The sequence below is a fragment of the Rhodnius prolixus genome, unplaced genomic scaffold (genome assembly GCF_049639745.1).
Source record: "Rhodnius prolixus isolate KJV_2025 unplaced genomic scaffold, Rpr scaffold_6, whole genome shotgun sequence".
Classification (NCBI taxonomy): domain Eukaryota; kingdom Metazoa; phylum Arthropoda; class Insecta; order Hemiptera; family Reduviidae; genus Rhodnius; species Rhodnius prolixus.
In genome coordinates, this window is record NW_027411634.1 from 28,989,621 (window position 1) to 29,007,675 (window position 18,055).

General features: G+C 31.2%; 1 protein-coding gene across 10 annotated transcripts in view; it reads left to right on the plus strand.

The window, feature by feature from the left end:
* Window positions 1–13,271, plus strand: part of LOC141460285 (uncharacterized) — a 55,060-nt gene extending 41,789 nt beyond the window's left edge. For all 10 annotated transcript variants that reach the window (XM_074140142.1, XM_074140148.1, XM_074140143.1 and 7 more), the window contains 3 exons: window positions 8,203–8,280; window positions 9,237–9,374; window positions 11,718–13,271. In XM_074140142.1, coding sequence (XP_073996243.1) covers window positions 8,203–8,280; window positions 9,237–9,374; window positions 11,718–11,968 — 467 coding nt within the window. In that variant the 3' untranslated portion in view covers window positions 11,969–13,271. The remainder of the gene's footprint in view (window positions 1–8,202; window positions 8,281–9,236; window positions 9,375–11,717) is intronic.
* The last annotated feature ends 4,784 nt before the right edge of the window (window positions 13,272–18,055 follow it).

Sequence of the window (18,055 nt, forward strand, 5' to 3'; positions counted from 1 at the left end):
CGGTTGTAATTCCACTATTTACTAACGACACAAGAGGAGTCAGAGCGCCCCGTCACTAAGCTATATTTACATATTATACTCTGACAGAATTTGATTAATAAAAGTGTAAAAGATGAAAATTTATTTTCTAATTTTATTTTATTTATTTGTTTTACTATTTATAAGTTCCCTTGTATTGTGACTCCACTTTCTGAGTGGAACAATCTCTTAATTGCAAATCTCTTGCGCGAACTTATTCTATATTTTAGGCCCTTGATTTCCGTCATTAAATTATGACCATTTATAATAAACTTAAGTCGCACCTTTTCCATGTACCACACGTATGTCACCTTAGCTTTGACTGCAGACTGCTTTTCAGCAGTCAGTAATCAGTCTTCTATAGTAATTGGGCTTAGTAGCTCTCCAAAGCGTTCAATACCGTTTTTGCTTTGACCAAGACCTTTATGTCGTCGGCAAACGCCACACATCTATGTCCTGGGGGTTATTCTAGTTCAGCAAGGAATCGTTGTATGGGTTTTAAAGAATAAAAAGCTATTTAACAAAAAGTATTGTATTTTATGGTTGAACCTTTGATAACTTTGTAGCTGTCATCAAAAATAAATATATTCTACTTTTTGATTCTAAATAGAAAATTGGAAACGAAAATGACAGTGTACTCCTTTCGAACTCATTCTCAACTATGATAGCGCATCATGGTAAAAGAAAAAAAAGAAAAAAATCTGGTCGTAAGACTGCAAAAAGTTGAAAAGAAGACAAGGAAAAAATAAATCATGAATGCTACGATCAGAGCGAAGTTAACCTACGAACTGCCATTTCAGTTAATTGAGATAGTTTAGCTGAGGTGGTTAGGCAGAAGGTTTCTTTAAACAGAATTGAGGAACATGGCTATCCAGGAAGGCTATGTGGAAGCTAGGTACTTTGGCGGACTTCCCAGAGACTGAAGATGAGTTGGGTGGTTAAAATTAACACAGGATCCCACAGACGAGAAATAGTATGGTCAGAGTCAATAAATCAGTTGTGAACACACACTACTTTTTCTTACTAAAATTCTCAAGGTTCTCACTTTACAGTATACTTAAGTAATTGCTTATTTTTCTTGCGGGGCTTAACGCCAACTATCGAAGTAATGGTCGAAATCGAAGATGGAAGCTCACATTTTACTGTTAAAACTTTTCCAATTAAATAATAAGTTTCCTACTTACTTGTTCGAACTTATAACCACTAAACCCATCCACCGTTGCCACAGTATTGTTTTGTAATTATTTATGCTCATTTTCCACTTAGTATAGAATCTACTTGTCTTATTCATTATTTTGTTAACCTTTTAGAGCATTTAATGCATTAATTATTTTATGAACAATTATATTCTTTACTAGGTTCACATCTTTCGGGTAAAGGATCATATAAGGGTAATCAGGCGGACCTAGCATTAATACATGAAGTATCAGAGCATTACTTGTCGTAAAGAAGAGTTGTTTTGATTAATGGTCTCCAAAAAAACTGTTTTCTGCTTCTGTTACGCTTTAATATCAATTGGGATTAAAAAGATGAAGGTTATATTGTAAATTAACATATCCAGAGTTGTTTAGGATGACAGATGACTGCAAAACAACTAACTATACAAACAGAAGTGCATGATGAAAGCTGAGACTCAAAATAGTTGGCACCCCCTCTCAAAACCTGTTAAATAATATCCTTAGAACTTTGATAATTTTAACAAGTGTTTAAACATGTTTTGAGTTCTAAACTAGAGTTTTGTAAGATATTGAAGTGGTTGTTTAAACGATCCACACGCAGATAGTTAACTCAGAGAAAACATTTCAGAAAGGTGTAAACTAAAGTGATGTCTACCAGATTTGTGTTGGTCCTTCTTCTATCTTCTCTTGAATGAGAACTTTTCATTTCCAAGAGTACAATATCAATTTACTTATTAAATACTTACCACATTTAATTTTTTTTTCTAAAACTAAACATTTTTTCTGATGTTCATCCATTTTTCTAATATATATTAAAAGCTTTCTAAAAGTTTCGACATCCTCCTCCTTTTATGAAGATAATCAAATCTCTTTGTTCTCAAGATCTGAGGTAATTCTTCCATTTTTTATTTTTATTTTCTTTTTTTACATTCTAACATTGTATTGTATAATATATTTTAGAATGTATACGAACCCACTCTTGCTGCAACTTTTTTTTTCCAGCCCTTAAATTACATAAGACGATCTTGAACTCTTATTTATACTGAAATGACACGCAATTTTAAAAAGTCCTTTTTATTTGATAAACAAATATTAAAGCCAAGAGACGGTTAATCAAGTCAAAGGTAAAAAAAAAAATGAGAATGGTAGTAAGAGAATGTTGAGCTAGTAATTCAAGTCAGATTTGTTTTTGTATTTAATTTGCTTGAAAATTTGTATTTCTTGTAGCAATTCATTAAAAAGTCACTATCGAAATACTACTCTTTAAAGAAAACAAACTTTTTCCAGCTTTTGCTAGTCCCAGAAGCGACCTGATCAATGGGTTGAAACCAGCCACCTCTGTAATATCGTTATTTGAACCGTTCCCTATTTATTCACCGAATTTGTTAACAAGGGCATTGAAATTTAGTTTGAATTCTATTGGAGAATTTGGATAATTCGATGATGCTTTGAATTCTGAAATTGTAACTGATTGAAGGTTGACGAATCAATTTTCAAATCTCGAGTCAATGAGAGGTATTCATTCTATTACAGTTAAAGGCCATTTGGAATATCACAAAACAAATTGAATTCGGCAGTATCTTGATCTTGAATTTAACTCTAATCTCACGCCTCCTATGACATCCTCCTCTCCGACTGAATCGCCAGTGGCCCTGCGATTTCCTTGAGGTCTGAAGATGATTCTCATTATTAATATCGATAGCCTGTTGAGGGTAGTTTCTCTCCTCGTTCATTTCACGCGCCAATTCATCATATTGATTTCCTATTTATTACTCATTTTATATATTTATACAGATTGTAAATTCCTAAATAATTTAAAAAAAAAGAAGTTTTTAACCATTATAAATCGTCAACGTGTAAGTTATACTCGCATCTCGAAGTATATGTTCATTAAAATAGGATCTTAACACTAATCTTAGAGATTAATTCTGCCTACATACTCAGTAAATTTTTTGCGCATACAACTTTCATTAATTCTCTTAAAATTCCTTGAAAATATTTCAAATTTTAGTTTTAAAAAGAAACAGGTTTCTAGCGATTTCTTGAAAGCGAGCTATTTTTAAGAATTTTTTTTAAAACAAATTGAAAATCTATTCATAAAATGAATTTCCAGTTGAGAAATTTTCGTCGCTGTGTCAGATGGGTATCCAAACTTATTTGGAATTTGTAGATCCCGACGACTCAAAACATTAAAGATAAAAACTTGATATAGAAATTTTTTCATAATCATAATCCCGTTAATAAAAACAAAAACACGCACACAAATATAAAACGCTCTAATGAAATATCGAGGATATTATTGTCTACCTTGTGCATTATGTGAACTAGATCTTAAGAAAAATAGAAGAATGTTTTAGAACACAGTGATCTAGAAAGCAAGTGCCAGTAATTTTAATAATATTAATATACCTGCGTTCTAGCTTCGTTGTTATAACAGAGTGTGGAAGGTGGTAGGTGGGGGTGTGGAAGTGTGTAGACATCTTGAGCCTTAGATGAGAAGAAATAAATAATTGCTGGAGATCAGCCAAAATATTTGACTCCTGTCTGAGGCCCGACAGTCCACTACGTTTTATCTGCTCCGTCTGATTGTTGTTGCTTAGATTGAGATATCGTTGTATCTTGATCTAAATAACTGTTCCCTATCGTTGGCCTATGTAGCCAGGCAGAACTTGCTTAGTGCATAATTTCAATTCCTCCATCAGATTAAGTGATCACGACTTTCCTTAATCAAGATACTTTATTTTGCTATCTGGCTGGAGGAGGGGCTAGCCAGAGAACTAGAGCTGTACACTTCCATAAGAAAAACATCCCTTCCTCAAATAGACATTTGGCTGTATTTTTTCATCTACTCTATCCACAAGGAATTGCTAAACTAATTTCATTAACATTTACAAGTGGCGTAGAAACTTCATTTTGATTTTTATTGTTTAGAAACATAGTACAGACTTCTTAGTGGTGATTAATGCCGATAGGAAGTTTTCTGCAGAGGCTTATAGAAAATTACTGATTCCCCACCTGAGTACCCCTTTTCGTCAAGATTGACGCTACAATCTTGCTATAGTGCAAACTAATCCTAACTATTGGCAGGAAGGCAATATGTGCTGCACATATTTTAGAAGCCTCGGTTTTCGCAGGCTTTGGTCAGACATTTTTTTTTTATTTTGTTTTCCTTTGATTAGAACAGAATACCACTTTCAATTTGAAATCTGTCAAGTTTTCCTTTAAGATTATGTGTACATCATGAGACACAGACAGTTTGCTGCATATATATATGTGACAATAAGACACAGGGCAGAATTTGTTATTGACCAGGAGATTTTGAAAAATGACTATTTCTCTCTTTGTCGCGAGCCCATAGTAACGATGCCTGACCCAGGTCAGATAGAAAAAAAGAGTACTTCGTTTACATGGAAGGCCGACAACAGGTACCAAACAGTAGTAGATTTTAATTCTTCTTTGTATTGTTATCTGTGATTTGTCTCATTCCAACATTTTAAAATGAACTTTAGCATCTATTCTAGTTTATGGAAAGTTGTAAAGTACTTCAAAAATAGTAAGTATATTTTACATCTCAAATAAACAATTGAACGCAAATGATTCAAAATAAACTTCCATTCCGTTGCGTAGCCCAAGTATTCAATTGTAGTTATATTCATCATTTTACATTTTAAGTTGAAAGTTAATGACACTTTTACGGAAGGTAACAGTACTATTTGAAATTTTAGCCATCGTGGTTTTGTAACCTAAGGGAAACCTACGTATAATTTGGGATTGGAACCTTGTGCTTGTATCACGATTAGGCGACTGTTGCACGCAATAGTGATGAATATTTTTATAAAAACACTTATTCAAATAAAATGAATTGCAGAACACCAATACTACTTCAAATTTACCCCCCCCCCAAAAAAAAGGAAAAAATTGTCGTAAGTTAGATGTTTCTTCGTGCAGTTTTTGACAATCAATCCTATTCAACATTCCTACCGTTAGTTTTAAAATAATTATAGCATCTAATCAACGTCAAGTTTGCCTGCCATGTCAGTTGTGTAACAGTTGTAAGTACCATAATCTTCAATATACATACATTCAATCAATGCAAAACTTTCAGTCCGACGGAACTGCTTGATTCATGGTTTAATAAGTAACAATTATGTGATAGAGTAAAAAGAGGCCTTGATTGACATTTAGAAAACATAAGTATATGTTTAGGAGAAATATTTGTATATATCGGATGTTGATGAGAACGCTATTTGGGCAGTGTCCAACGTGAACTGTAAAACATGTGTTAAGGAGTTTCACTTCCAAAGCCATTACTTTTCAATACATTATTTAATGTGGTTGTGACTTAGCGAAACTGTTTATACAAACATAAATGACTTGCTTTTCGTCTAATATGTAACGTTCAACTAATTAATCTTCAGAAATAACTGGTGTCTCTTGGCGCTATAATGTGCTTACTCAAGCAAAGTATGTATATATTATAAATATAATCATAAAACTATGAAATTTTTCTCTGATTCTATTAAACATTTTGCAGTACGTGATGTTAATATACAGTACTGTTAACAGCTTGTTGATGAATGTTTTGTTTACATTTATCTGTGTTGTTGGAAACTTTTGTTAATGTTTGTTTATGTACAAAAGGAGAAGCAGCTAAATTTAATGTTCTTAACGGTGATCTTATTTTTAACACTTTTACTAGAAAAACTTCCAAGATATTTAGTAATGAATTGATTATAAATAGATTTTAGTAGCCATCAATATTAAGATGCAGTTTGTATATATTTGTCTCAGTCAATGTTCTACAATAAAGTTGTGTTAACTTTAAAAAACTGACTTCAAGGTTTTCATAGTTAACTTGTTTGGGATTTCGTGACAACCCTTCAGTTCTTTTTTTTCTGTAAATTAACAGTTTCTTCAGAAAAATCTGTATTGAACTTTACTGTAATTCAGTTCTTTTTTTTCTAACTAGTTGTTATAGGTCGGCAATAAATCACATTCAGATGGCAGTAGATGTGTCCGGCAATCCCGCTATATTCAGCGCTACCATGCGTCTCGGAAAGTATGGTTTCAATTTATAGAGTTAAATGCGGTGACCTTCAGAAGCCTTCTCATTTGAACCAATGTATCTGCAATAAAGTTCCAAATAAAATTGATGGTTAGTAATGTTAGTAAAAACAGAAAACTTTTCGGTTAAATCAATTTCTGGTTGGCCAATTTTTATAAATTTGGAGATACTCTTGTATTGTTCAAACTTAATGCTGCTGATGTATCACTTTCCTTTTTTTACATAGAGTTTATTACTATGCTACCAAATCTGTTTATGGCCATATTGCCTAAAAGTAATGATTGAAAACAACATATTGTACACTGCGTCACCCTTAAGTGTGCGCTTCACAGAAGAGTTTGCCGTTTGTGATACCGCACACTGCCCTTAACTTCCATCTTGGTTAAAGTGGAAACCAATTTTGTTTCTGTTTAGGTGTTTCATTTCTCACAGCTACAAGAAATTTTGAATTGGAGAGAGAGCTTTCTTTCAGTTATTGCTGGTAGTGTTGTTTGTAGATAATAGTATTCCACTGGACTTTTTTTTAAGAGAAACTGGCGATTAGGCCCTTCTCTGTACAGTGGGTATATTGGAACTGCTACTTCTATGTGTGTACAGCGTATAATAAATAATTAAATGGGATAAAATGTTTTAAAAACATTAAAAGTTGAAAAAAAATTATAACAAGAGGGAATTTAGTAATGAAGTGCAGGAAAGTGGTGTAAATGTTTCACACCCCCTCCCCCCCAAAACGAGATCTCCATTATCAGAGTTGTTTGCTAAAGATATTAAAAGAGAAGGTTCTAGTTGTCAAGCTGTATCTGGCAATATCCCAAATATTATGCGAACTATTTAGCCAATTTACCCGAGCGACAAACGATCCTATTTAACTAAACGGGCACTAGGTACCTAATTTATTTTTTACTTTCCCTTATGTAAGTTCCGTAATTCACTAACTTCAAAGTTGATGTTTTTTATTTATTTTTTAAATGGTGTAATTATATTGTTTTTTTTTTTTTTTAATAAAATAATGTTTAAAAGAAATTATTTGTGTATAACGCCTCTTCAAATTATCAACAAATTATCTGAAGGTATTTTTTTATTTTATTTTTAGCAACGGCACCGCGAAGTTGAGGATAACACACTCTCTGATGTCGAATGCAGCCCACCTGTCCCACATATTCTAAATATGGCACTTGCATTGAAGTATTTAAGAGAGCTTTAAGAAGGATATGCACTCCTTTAACTCTGGTAATCAACCCGTCAAATAGATGTAAACCTCTCTTTCAAGACCCCTCGGAAGAAGAATATATAATCCATGTTTGAATACCTGTAGGTAACTGTCAAGCCTCTCTAGAGAACCCTGAGAAAGAGAGGGTTGCCAGCAGATTAGAATAACCTCTTTCTAGTACCAAAACACTTCTACCCTTAAGCGTGTCTCCAAAGGAAATCCTGAGAGGATCTTTTACCAGGGGATTCGGAGGGCACTTCTGAAGAAGATGGACTTTACAGATCCTGTAAGAGACTTCAAAATATCTCTTGACGGATTGTGAATGGCAATATTCAGAGAAGGTCTGGTAACCTGGATATTTATCAGATGTTAGTAGGAGAAAACTCTCTCTAAAACGTCCGCTGAGCCTTAGATTCCTTAGGAAAATGGACTGAAGAGAGATATTCATGTAGTATGAGTGAGAAAGGGCAATTAACTAAGATAACCAATACCTCACATCGCTGTACGCGCAACTCATAAAATATTTAACAAGGATGCTTTAATTTTATTTGGCACTTTGCTTCTAGAGTATAAATTTTTATTACAGCTACAGAGAAGAATTAGAGATTTTCTATCGTTTAAAATGCCGTTTTATTATTTTTTACTGTTTTACCACTTAAATGCAATTAATATTAAATACCTAATAAAAATTGCAGATCTTATTTTGAGCTATTTACTGGTTTCTGTTTCAGAAATGTGTCGTTCTCACGAGATGTTTCCAAGCGATGAAAAACTAAGAACTGATCCATCACTTGATCTTACCATAATTAGTAAGTGTTTTAGTCAATATGGTGGAATAGAGATAACAATTTCTTTCATTGTTGTATGAATTTTATTGATTTTTGAACAGTATTATGATTTAAAAAAATACCTTTCTAATGTGATTTTTAATTGTGTACTCTAACACTAGCTTAGAATATTTCGTAAAATAGTACTTACACCTGTTACTTAATATGTATTGGTCACATTACTTTTTTGTGCATAATAACATCTAGCGATGTTTTTATTTAGATCTTATAAAGGTGGTCACATTATTTCTTTCATGCAGTAATAAATTAACTTCTTGGTAATGCGCAACTTTCTTGTTTGCATCATTTACAATGTAGTCGATTTCCTTTATTTTGTTCAAGGAGTATAAAGTGATTATAGTCATATGTTACAATCCTCTTCTAGTTTTAAATGTTCTCTAATTTTTTTTTACGTTACATTAATTAATAGATTAGATGTTTAGTTATCTTGGTTTCATTGCTTCGATATTTTCATTCTCTCATAATTTGAAAAACTGGACATAATGTAAATGGTGTAGCAGAGATACCGGTGTTCTCTTAATGGCTGGGTCAGGACGCAGTAAAGGACTGGTATTTTTATCTCACTTATTTCATATGAAATAAAAAAAATGTATTGACAGTGCAGGTCATTTGTGAAACAACATAGGGTGCTCTGCATGTATGGGATAATCGTAAAAACGAGGTTGCTATAGTAATTATGAGATGAGCTGGCGTAAATATGTTTAAAAATGTGTAACGCATGGCCTGCTTTATCACAACGGGGATGATGCGAACATCAGCGTTACAAGCGTGATATTAGCTCTAGAACCCCTTCAGATCTTTGTTATACGTTTTGTTTTAAAAGGTCGCTTTCTGTTAATGGCTCAAGGCTATTGCTCTAGTGTAATTATAATTAATAAACAATTTAAATTAGGTGATTAATTAATATCTTATTCCAGATTACACAAGAACGGAAATGTTCTTCTCTGTAATAAGTTTATTGCTGATGTTGATGGGTTTTTTATTCTCAATCTACACATTCAAGAATCCGAGATATATGTTTAAGAGATTAGCAGCTGGAATACATTTCTTGTCATGTGAGTACTCATTTGATAATTTATTAATATTGTTTTTATTAAAAAAACAGGAACTTTAATTACTTTTAGTGCCAACTTTAAATGAATACTATTGAAACAGAACATTCAAATATTTATGAAAAAGGGCATGCATGGAACTTGGTAATTATTGGGGCTTTACAAACAACAAACGTTTAAAGTTCCTTTTTTTGTTTTTGTTTTATTTAAAAGACAGTTATTATCTACGTTTCGTCCCATCTGGGTCATTAAATTTCTACAAACAGTGCGTTTTTCGTTTGTGAATTGTAGTGGATGTCACACTAGTGACCAGTTTGTAAGGACGAAACTTCTTCGTAATCGAGAGAAGTCAAAATGTAAATGTACGGTGAATCTAGAAATCGAATTTTTGCACGAACCCAATGCTTACTCCGTGCTAAGATTAGGAGAAAGTGTAGTGCGAGAAACGAGCCCGGAGCAGCGAAGATCAGTTCGAAAACGGTGGGAGATTTATTATATTGAATATTGGTTTATGTTGATACAAAGATTAACAATATTTCATTTGCAAGATATTTGATTAGTAAACGTAAAATTTATGAGGTTTGTTTTTCCATTAACCACAATTATCTTTCTTAAAATTTGAATTAAATTATTGGGGACTGGTAAGATTTCCTATGTAATAGGTTGTTCACTTTTGTTGGCAAGTGACATTATTGGTTCAGAATGTTGGCACCTGTAGGTACCATCCTATTTACATTATTATACCCAACAGCCTTGGACTAAACTACTTTTGTTTATACCTTAATCCAGATCTACCTTGCAAAACTAGTGACAGTAGCATTATTATTATTATTTTTTGTGTGTATACTAATTTTTATTTTAGAAAATTATTACAAATAAATATTATTAGTTATTTTCTCTTTCTGCAAAATTCTAGAAATTGTAACTCACAAATTTTCAATTGATTTTGCGCAATATATCCAATTGGGCTAGACTAGTTTTACAGAAAATCGCGGAGTACCGAAGAAATGCCTTCTTTAAAGTTATACTTTCTTGTGGCTATTCTCTTCGTACATGGAATAGGTGGATTACTTTACCATTACTCTAGGAATTTCCTTTGAAAAATATTTTAAATTAACATTATAGATGGATGGATGTACAATTAAGTGCGCGACGTTAAAAAATAGTCGTAAAAGACGTTTTTGGGAAAAATTCGGAAAACTAGAATGCTTCTTCTAGAAACCCAGTAAAAATGTATTTTTGATTTGAAATTTGAACTTGAGTTGGATTCAATGGTAGTTAGTTTGTGTAAGAGAGGGAAATACCTTTCTGATTACATCGTGACTTTGGGACTCTCTGGTTGTGTTAGGTGCACAACCGCTTGTATGGTAGGCCACAGCCGGTCAGCAATCGGAAACCGGCCGTACGTTCCAAACATGTGGGAGTAATTCTGCATTATTCTAAATAGTTTTCCCCATTTTTTACCTACATACTTGATTATAATTAACTAGCCTCGCTTTACGCTTATGGAAGAAGAAGAAGTTTTTTTAACGTTTCTTACAAAGGCACTTTGCCCTTTTCTGGAATATTTCTGCCACTGTAGTAACCTAAATTTCCTTTTCGTCGTAGTTATTACACCATTCTGAAAGACGTATGGTAAACAGGTGAATAAATATACGCTTTTATTCGTGCACATATCTGCTGATCCATCCGGTATATATGTGAATCCATTCGCTCGTTGGAAACATTATATCATCTGGTGTCTAATGTGTGATAATTGTTCATTAAAAGGATTTGCATTGATGAATACTTTCTGCAAATTTAATAAGAAAATAAGTCACATCCTCATTACAGTAGTTTCTGTAATTCATTAGTTAAAGTGTAAGTACCAATCTTAGTCTGAAGTGAGATTTAACCGACACTGACGGTTATTTATTCACAAAATAAATAATTAGCGTGATATCAGAAGAGAATGTATCCTTTTAAATTGATCCAATTTTTGTGCCCAAGCCTTACTTTTGTAGACTTTAAAGGACCAGCTAATGTACTCTTTAACTCTGATGGTGTTTATTTCGTGAAACTAAAATAAATACTTAAAAAGTGTGCTATTTCTTCCCAGTTATTGTTTTATTTATTTATTTTTTTTTTGAACTTAATAATTATGACTCTCTAAATTACTTAGCCAAGTAAATAATGCTCTTTTATAATGCATTATTAAATAATTGATTAATTAAATGATTATTATTAAATAATTCTCTTTTCACTAGACATTAGCAGACAGAATCCAACTAAATTGTTGGTGGAATAGTTAAGCATCACTTACCCAACCACTCATTATTGCTACATGCTGATTATTTAATGTTATAGGTTCCTCAGTGATGGTAGTGATCGAAGTAGTCATCAGTTCGATTGATTATGAGAAAGCTCATATTCCATTCGTCCATCCAAAGACAGCCATCTACTACTATGGATTCTCATTTTGGTTAGGTTGGATTGTATTTGTATTCAACCTGTTTGCCAGTCTCTCATTCCTATATTATTCTAAAAAACGTAAAGGTGACAAAGCATTGACAGAAGAAATGGCAATGGCTGACGAACCAACTATTATTGGCCGATGAAACCTTACCTCATCCACCAAAACTTCTAAAGAGAAGTTATTCTTTTAATTAAAAATGAAATATATTTTATATTCTAATTTTAAAATAAATATTGAAAGACTCTAAGGAGTGTTTTGACTTTTTTTTTTTGTAATCAAAAAGCTATAAAAACCTTCCTTTGATTTTGTGATATTTGTATTTGTTTTAAACATTTTTATTTGTATTTTAAGGGAAAAAGTGAAAATAGTAAATTTTTAACAAAAATTATTTTTTAATCAATTATTTGAAGACGAGAGACATTTATTCTCTCTAAAACGTTTTTAAGAAAGACATGTAATGTGCTTATTTTATTTTATTTTATCTAATTCTGATATTGTTTAATGTTAATGAAGGTGGTTCTATACATAGATTGTGGTTACTTCTGTTATGATCTCAGAGAATTTTTTTTTTTTCAAATAGCTTTTATAAGTCAGTTGTTAGCAGGCATTTATCGTATGATTGCCCTTTACGGATATTTATAAACATAATTTGCTTAGATTTAATAAATAAAACAATTGTAATTGTGGTAATGTACCATTCAACATCTATGGAAGTAAAACAAATTAGCGAGCTATGACGGGTAAAGTCTAAGAAATAAACCTTTTAAAAGCATTTTGTATGTTGTCGGTACCATTTTAAATGTTTGCTTGAAACGATGGCATTTATGTTTTATTAATAAAAAATGGTTGTTGTTAAATTAATCTGGTTTTACTACTGCTTTTAGAGGAAATACTGAAATTTCATTTCAACTGATGCAGTAGAATACAGAAGTTATTAAATGCAATGAATTTTGAATATTATGTAATAAGTAAAATAATTTCTCTCATAACAAATACTGTACAAAAACTTTTTTTAAAAAAGCCAATTTCGCCTGCTATGTAATTATCTACTATCGACTTATGCATTCTAATATTGTACACATGGTTGCGTGGTTACTCATAGTGTTCTGATTAGATTTAATGTCAGTTTTAACAATAACTGTCGGCCAAAGAAATGTATCTGGATAAACTATTATTTGTGTTTCAGTAGTTTACCTGTCTCAGCATTCTAGTTCTTATTAAAGAGTCTAATGTATCAATTTCTAGAGCCAAAACATTGCATTTTATTGAAAAAATATTGATTACATACATTGTTTTCTTAAAAGCAGTACTAACATCAGTGCTATACCGCTTTGAATCTGTTATTAAAAACAAAAAATCATCGTTAATAGAATATGTTTAATAATAAACTAGCTCTTGCAAAAAATGTATATAACTGAACTATTAAATAAATCATCCTCCTCGTACTGTTGTGTTGTTCTGTTCTCCTATATCAAATTTTTGTTTATAGAGCATATGGTACGGATTTCGTATCAAACGAAAGCTATTGATATTCTTTAATTTCAAATTAAAACTTAATTAGTGTAACAGACTAAACATAACAAAATAAACACAAATCCATTCAATCTAAGCTTGAGCTACACTTTTTGAATGGTTTAATAAATTCTGACAAATGGAATAAACATTAGAAGTAAGTGCTGCTAACTGGTAGTCATTTGCTAAATTAATCATTTTCTTAATTTCATGGTTTTCTTTTATTTATCTGAAGAGGTGAGAGCTTTTATTTTAAAAAATTATTATTATTAGGTGGTATAACATCATATTTAATAAATTTTATAAAAATTTAGTTATAATAACGTATGTTTTGCTGAAAATATTGCATTATATGACTTTCCTTCTCGTGGCAACCAATGTCAAAACAGGTTATAAGTTGAATTCATCCGCCGGGCGTGGCGGGTGGGGCGTTTAAAATTACTACTTTTTTTTTTAATTCCTGCTTTTATTCAAGTGTTGAAGAACACATTACCCATGTATCTATCTACTGCTGCTGGGTTTGTTTACTATTTATTTATTCTCAATGATTATTAAAATAAAAGAATTACTGTAGACAGAGGGATATATTTTTAACTGTTCTTTGTTAATAACTTGACTTTAGATATTTCATTAATACTAAAAAGCTGAAAAGTGCATTCTCATGCCATCTAGCGGCAAATGGTTAAACTAAACTTTGATAATAGTTCCATTAATTGTCGCTAGAAAGCATAGGCTTACATTTTTGTATTAAAATAAAGCTATTTAATTTTAACTTCCTTATTTTTTTAGTGCAGAAGAATAAATTAAAATGCCTTCACTATCTACTGCTGCTAGGTTTGCTTACAATTTAATGATAGTTTAAATAAAATATCTACAGCTGGTAGTTAGGATATATTTATCGTTTATAACTATCTAACCAGTTTATTTGATTTTGAAAGCTAAAAAGTGCATTCTCATGCCATCTAGCGGCGAAAGGAGCAACTAAACTGTAGTAAAAGTTCAGGCAAACGCCGCTAGATCGCATAGGCTTGCACATTTCTTATTTAAATAAAGCAAATTTATTTTATCTTGTACAATCATTTTTTAAGTACTTTTTAATCTTTTCTACAATTGATTTCCAAGTGTTTTTTCATTTTTTTTTCTAATTTTCATTTTATACATTATTTGAATATAATTAAAAATAAGCTTTTTGTTAAAAAAAAAAGCTAAATGAATATAAAGACGTTTTTGAATTACTATGATTTTGCTTTATGCTCTAAGCAGTTTTATCCATATAAAATATAACAATTTAAGTTAAACTTTTATAATTATAAATTACAATACAATTACATTTTACAGTTCTGCAGTACACTTTTTACTAACTAATTTATGATTAAGGCTTTTAGTTTTTGTCCACTGGATAGATGTTTTCCTATGTCTTTTTCCTATTACCTTGATTGATGAACAGTTTTGCAAGAAGCATTCTAGTGTCAGTTGCTTTTAATCTGAAAAACAACATTATACAATGAAATATGTATTTTTTATTTACTTTTACTTAAAAAATTGAATAAATATATCTGAAAGGAAGCTTCAGCGTTGATATGCACATTTCAATTTTTTCATGTTTAAATTTATGAAATTGAATGAAATATGCTTTATTAGATTGTAGAGTTTATTAATATATTAATATATCTATTAATATATTATTATTTATACATACTTAAAATATTACCACTTTTACACCAAACTGAACTTTCTATCCTTAAAATTAAATTAAATTTTAGCTGGGCCGAAAAATAGTTTTGCAAGAATATGAACGAGGTTATTTTTTTCAATCAAATTAAAACCTGCATTTCAATAAATTGAAATTTTTCTCAGACAACTTCAAATGTAAAAATATAAGATATTAAATATAACTTCTTAATATAAGAAGTTTTTTTCAGTTAAAATGTTTAATCTAGAAATTGAGATTTGCAATAAAGGAGATTTAAATAAGATGAGATAATTCTTCATAATCTAACAAAATTAGTACGTATAATGTTACAGGATTGAAGTAATATAACCAGGTCATACATTAGAACACGTACTTGTTTTAATTTCTACAACAAGACTGTTCCCTCAATGATACAGAATAAACTGAATTTTCATCTTCTAATCTTTCAGATTCAAAAAAATTAAAATAGAAAATTAGGTTTTCACTGTAGGACGAATAACGTTTTTTAAACCATTACTGAATAGTAAAGAAACGCTTTAAGTTTGAAGATGAAAATAGGTATAAAAGAAATTTATAACAAAGATACATCCTTACATTTTCTCTTTTCTAGAAGCGTCTTCATACTCTTCATACAGTTCAATGTTCGGAGACCACAAGTGCACCGAAAGAAACCAACGAGCGCCTACGTGATCTCAGATGTTGGACGGCCTTAAATGAAAACAAAACAAAAAATCACAGAAGCGTTAAATGAAGTATCTCACAAGCTTCACGTTTTCAACTCTCTTAAGTTAAGCGTGTTACATGCATTAATCTACATCTATATCCAAACTGTAATTATTAAAAATTCTAGGGGTAGGAATGGGCATTGTTGAAACAAAAGATTGAAAATAAATATTGATTCGATGTCTATAATCTCCAAGGATAAATAATCCTCTGTTAATTAATGAAATCTATTCAAATTATCTGTTTGTGGCATTTCAAAGGAATCTTTTTTTTTTTTGAGTTTCTACCAGAAAACCCAACGATCAATCCTGAAGTGTACTGTCATCATCTGGTGGACAAATTGAATGATTCATTTAAACAGAAAGACCAGAATTAAACAACTGAAAAGGTGTAGTGTTCCACCAAGATAATGCGAGACCTCATATAAGTTTGTTTACTCGCCAAAAACTTTTACAGCTTGAATGGAATATACTGCCACACCTACCATATTCTCCAGATTCTCCATATTGGCACCTTTTGATTATTATTTTTTCCGGTCTCTACCAGATTTTTTAGACGGTAAAACCTTTACTTTAAATGAGGATATCATATTACCTGGATCAGCTTTTGCCTGCAAAAAAAAAAAAAAACTTTTATGAGAGTACCAGAAAGATGGCAAAAAGTATTGGGCCAGAATGGACAATATATAATTCAATAAAATATTTATTCACTATAAGAAAATCGTGTTTCATTTTCATAAAAAAAAAAGAAGAAAAGAAATTACTTTCCGAACAACCCAATACATGCATCGATGGGATTTGAAATAAATATATCCGAAAAGTTTGTACACTAATAGGATGAAAAAATAATTGCCATTTCAGTCGTGATACATTTATTCTGCTGAGCTTTCAACCTAGGGACTAGGTCATCTTCAGGGCTAGTTTACAAACTAATATTTTTACATTAAAGGGTTGGTGTGTCTTCTGTCTTGTATTTTCATGGACTCTGCAATTATTTTTTCATCCTATTGAAACAAGGAATCAGTCACCAAAAAGAATGAACAACAATTTGTACACTAATGTAACATGAATTTTTGCACCCAGGCAAGCATTCAAAAAACCATGCACAATAAGAGTTATCATAACGGTTTAACAATGTATATCTCGAATTTGATTGACCTTTTAAAAACTACATAATCCTATTTCGTAACGAACAGAGTTATACACTAAATGTTTCTTGGAAAATGAAGTAAATATTTAAATAAAATTAATTAAACTTTATTGTTACAAGACAGTAGCCAAATATCAGAGGTAACAAAGAACTTACAGATTAACGTTAATGAAATCTAGTTCCTTGACTTGAAATTGGACAGAATATTTGCTTAACGATGTAATAATAAGAAGTAATATCCTTCGACAAAGCGAAATTTAAAATAATTCATAGAAAGTGAAATGTACGGAGAAAGTCTATTTCAAAATCTGACAAAAAATAATAGCTTCAACTGTTGTCATTTCTTGTGTGGATGGAGTTGTTGTAGGAATTAGACTTTTTTTATAGAAAGGGTAATGGATAACAAAGACTATGGAAGATATTTTGAAGTACAATTTGAAGCTGTTTGAAAGAAATGTGAACACTGAGAATTTCAAATTTTACGACAAGAAAACTATCCAAAGCCTATAAGGTCATTGCTTGTAAAGGATTGATTGCTTAATAATTGCCCAAAAGTGACTTAATTACCCATTCAACAGATGTGAATCCAATTGAATAAATCTGGTTTCGCTTAGGGAAAAAAATCACTAAAAACCGACTAGAAATACTAAACTGTGCCTATGATGAAAAAGATTTGATTATCCAGGAATTTAGGCAACCCTGAATCAGTAAAAAGTTGAACAAAAAATGTTCAGACTAAAAAATAATACAATATAATTAACTTATTTATAAATAAAATCTCTAATTGTATAAATGTTTATATTTATATTTCTAACAAAACGTAATCAAATGCTCTTTCTGCGTCGAAGAAACACCTCAACGCGTTTTCCCAACATACCGGTTCTATTCTCAAACAAGATTATGCAATTCTGCTTCTGTCGACTTACCTTACTTATGTGCATGCTAAATCACAATCCTCTATTATAGAAACTGGTAAACAATCTTCTCTAGCCTCTCTAACATAAACAAGGTAAGGCTGCTGATAGTACTATAAGCTTTAGGGTCAGCATAATCAGTCCTGCTCCGGAATGAAGGCCATTCAGCAAATTTAATTTTCGACGGAAACATAGATGAAGTCCAATTCATTACACCAAACTAATTAATCAATCTCTG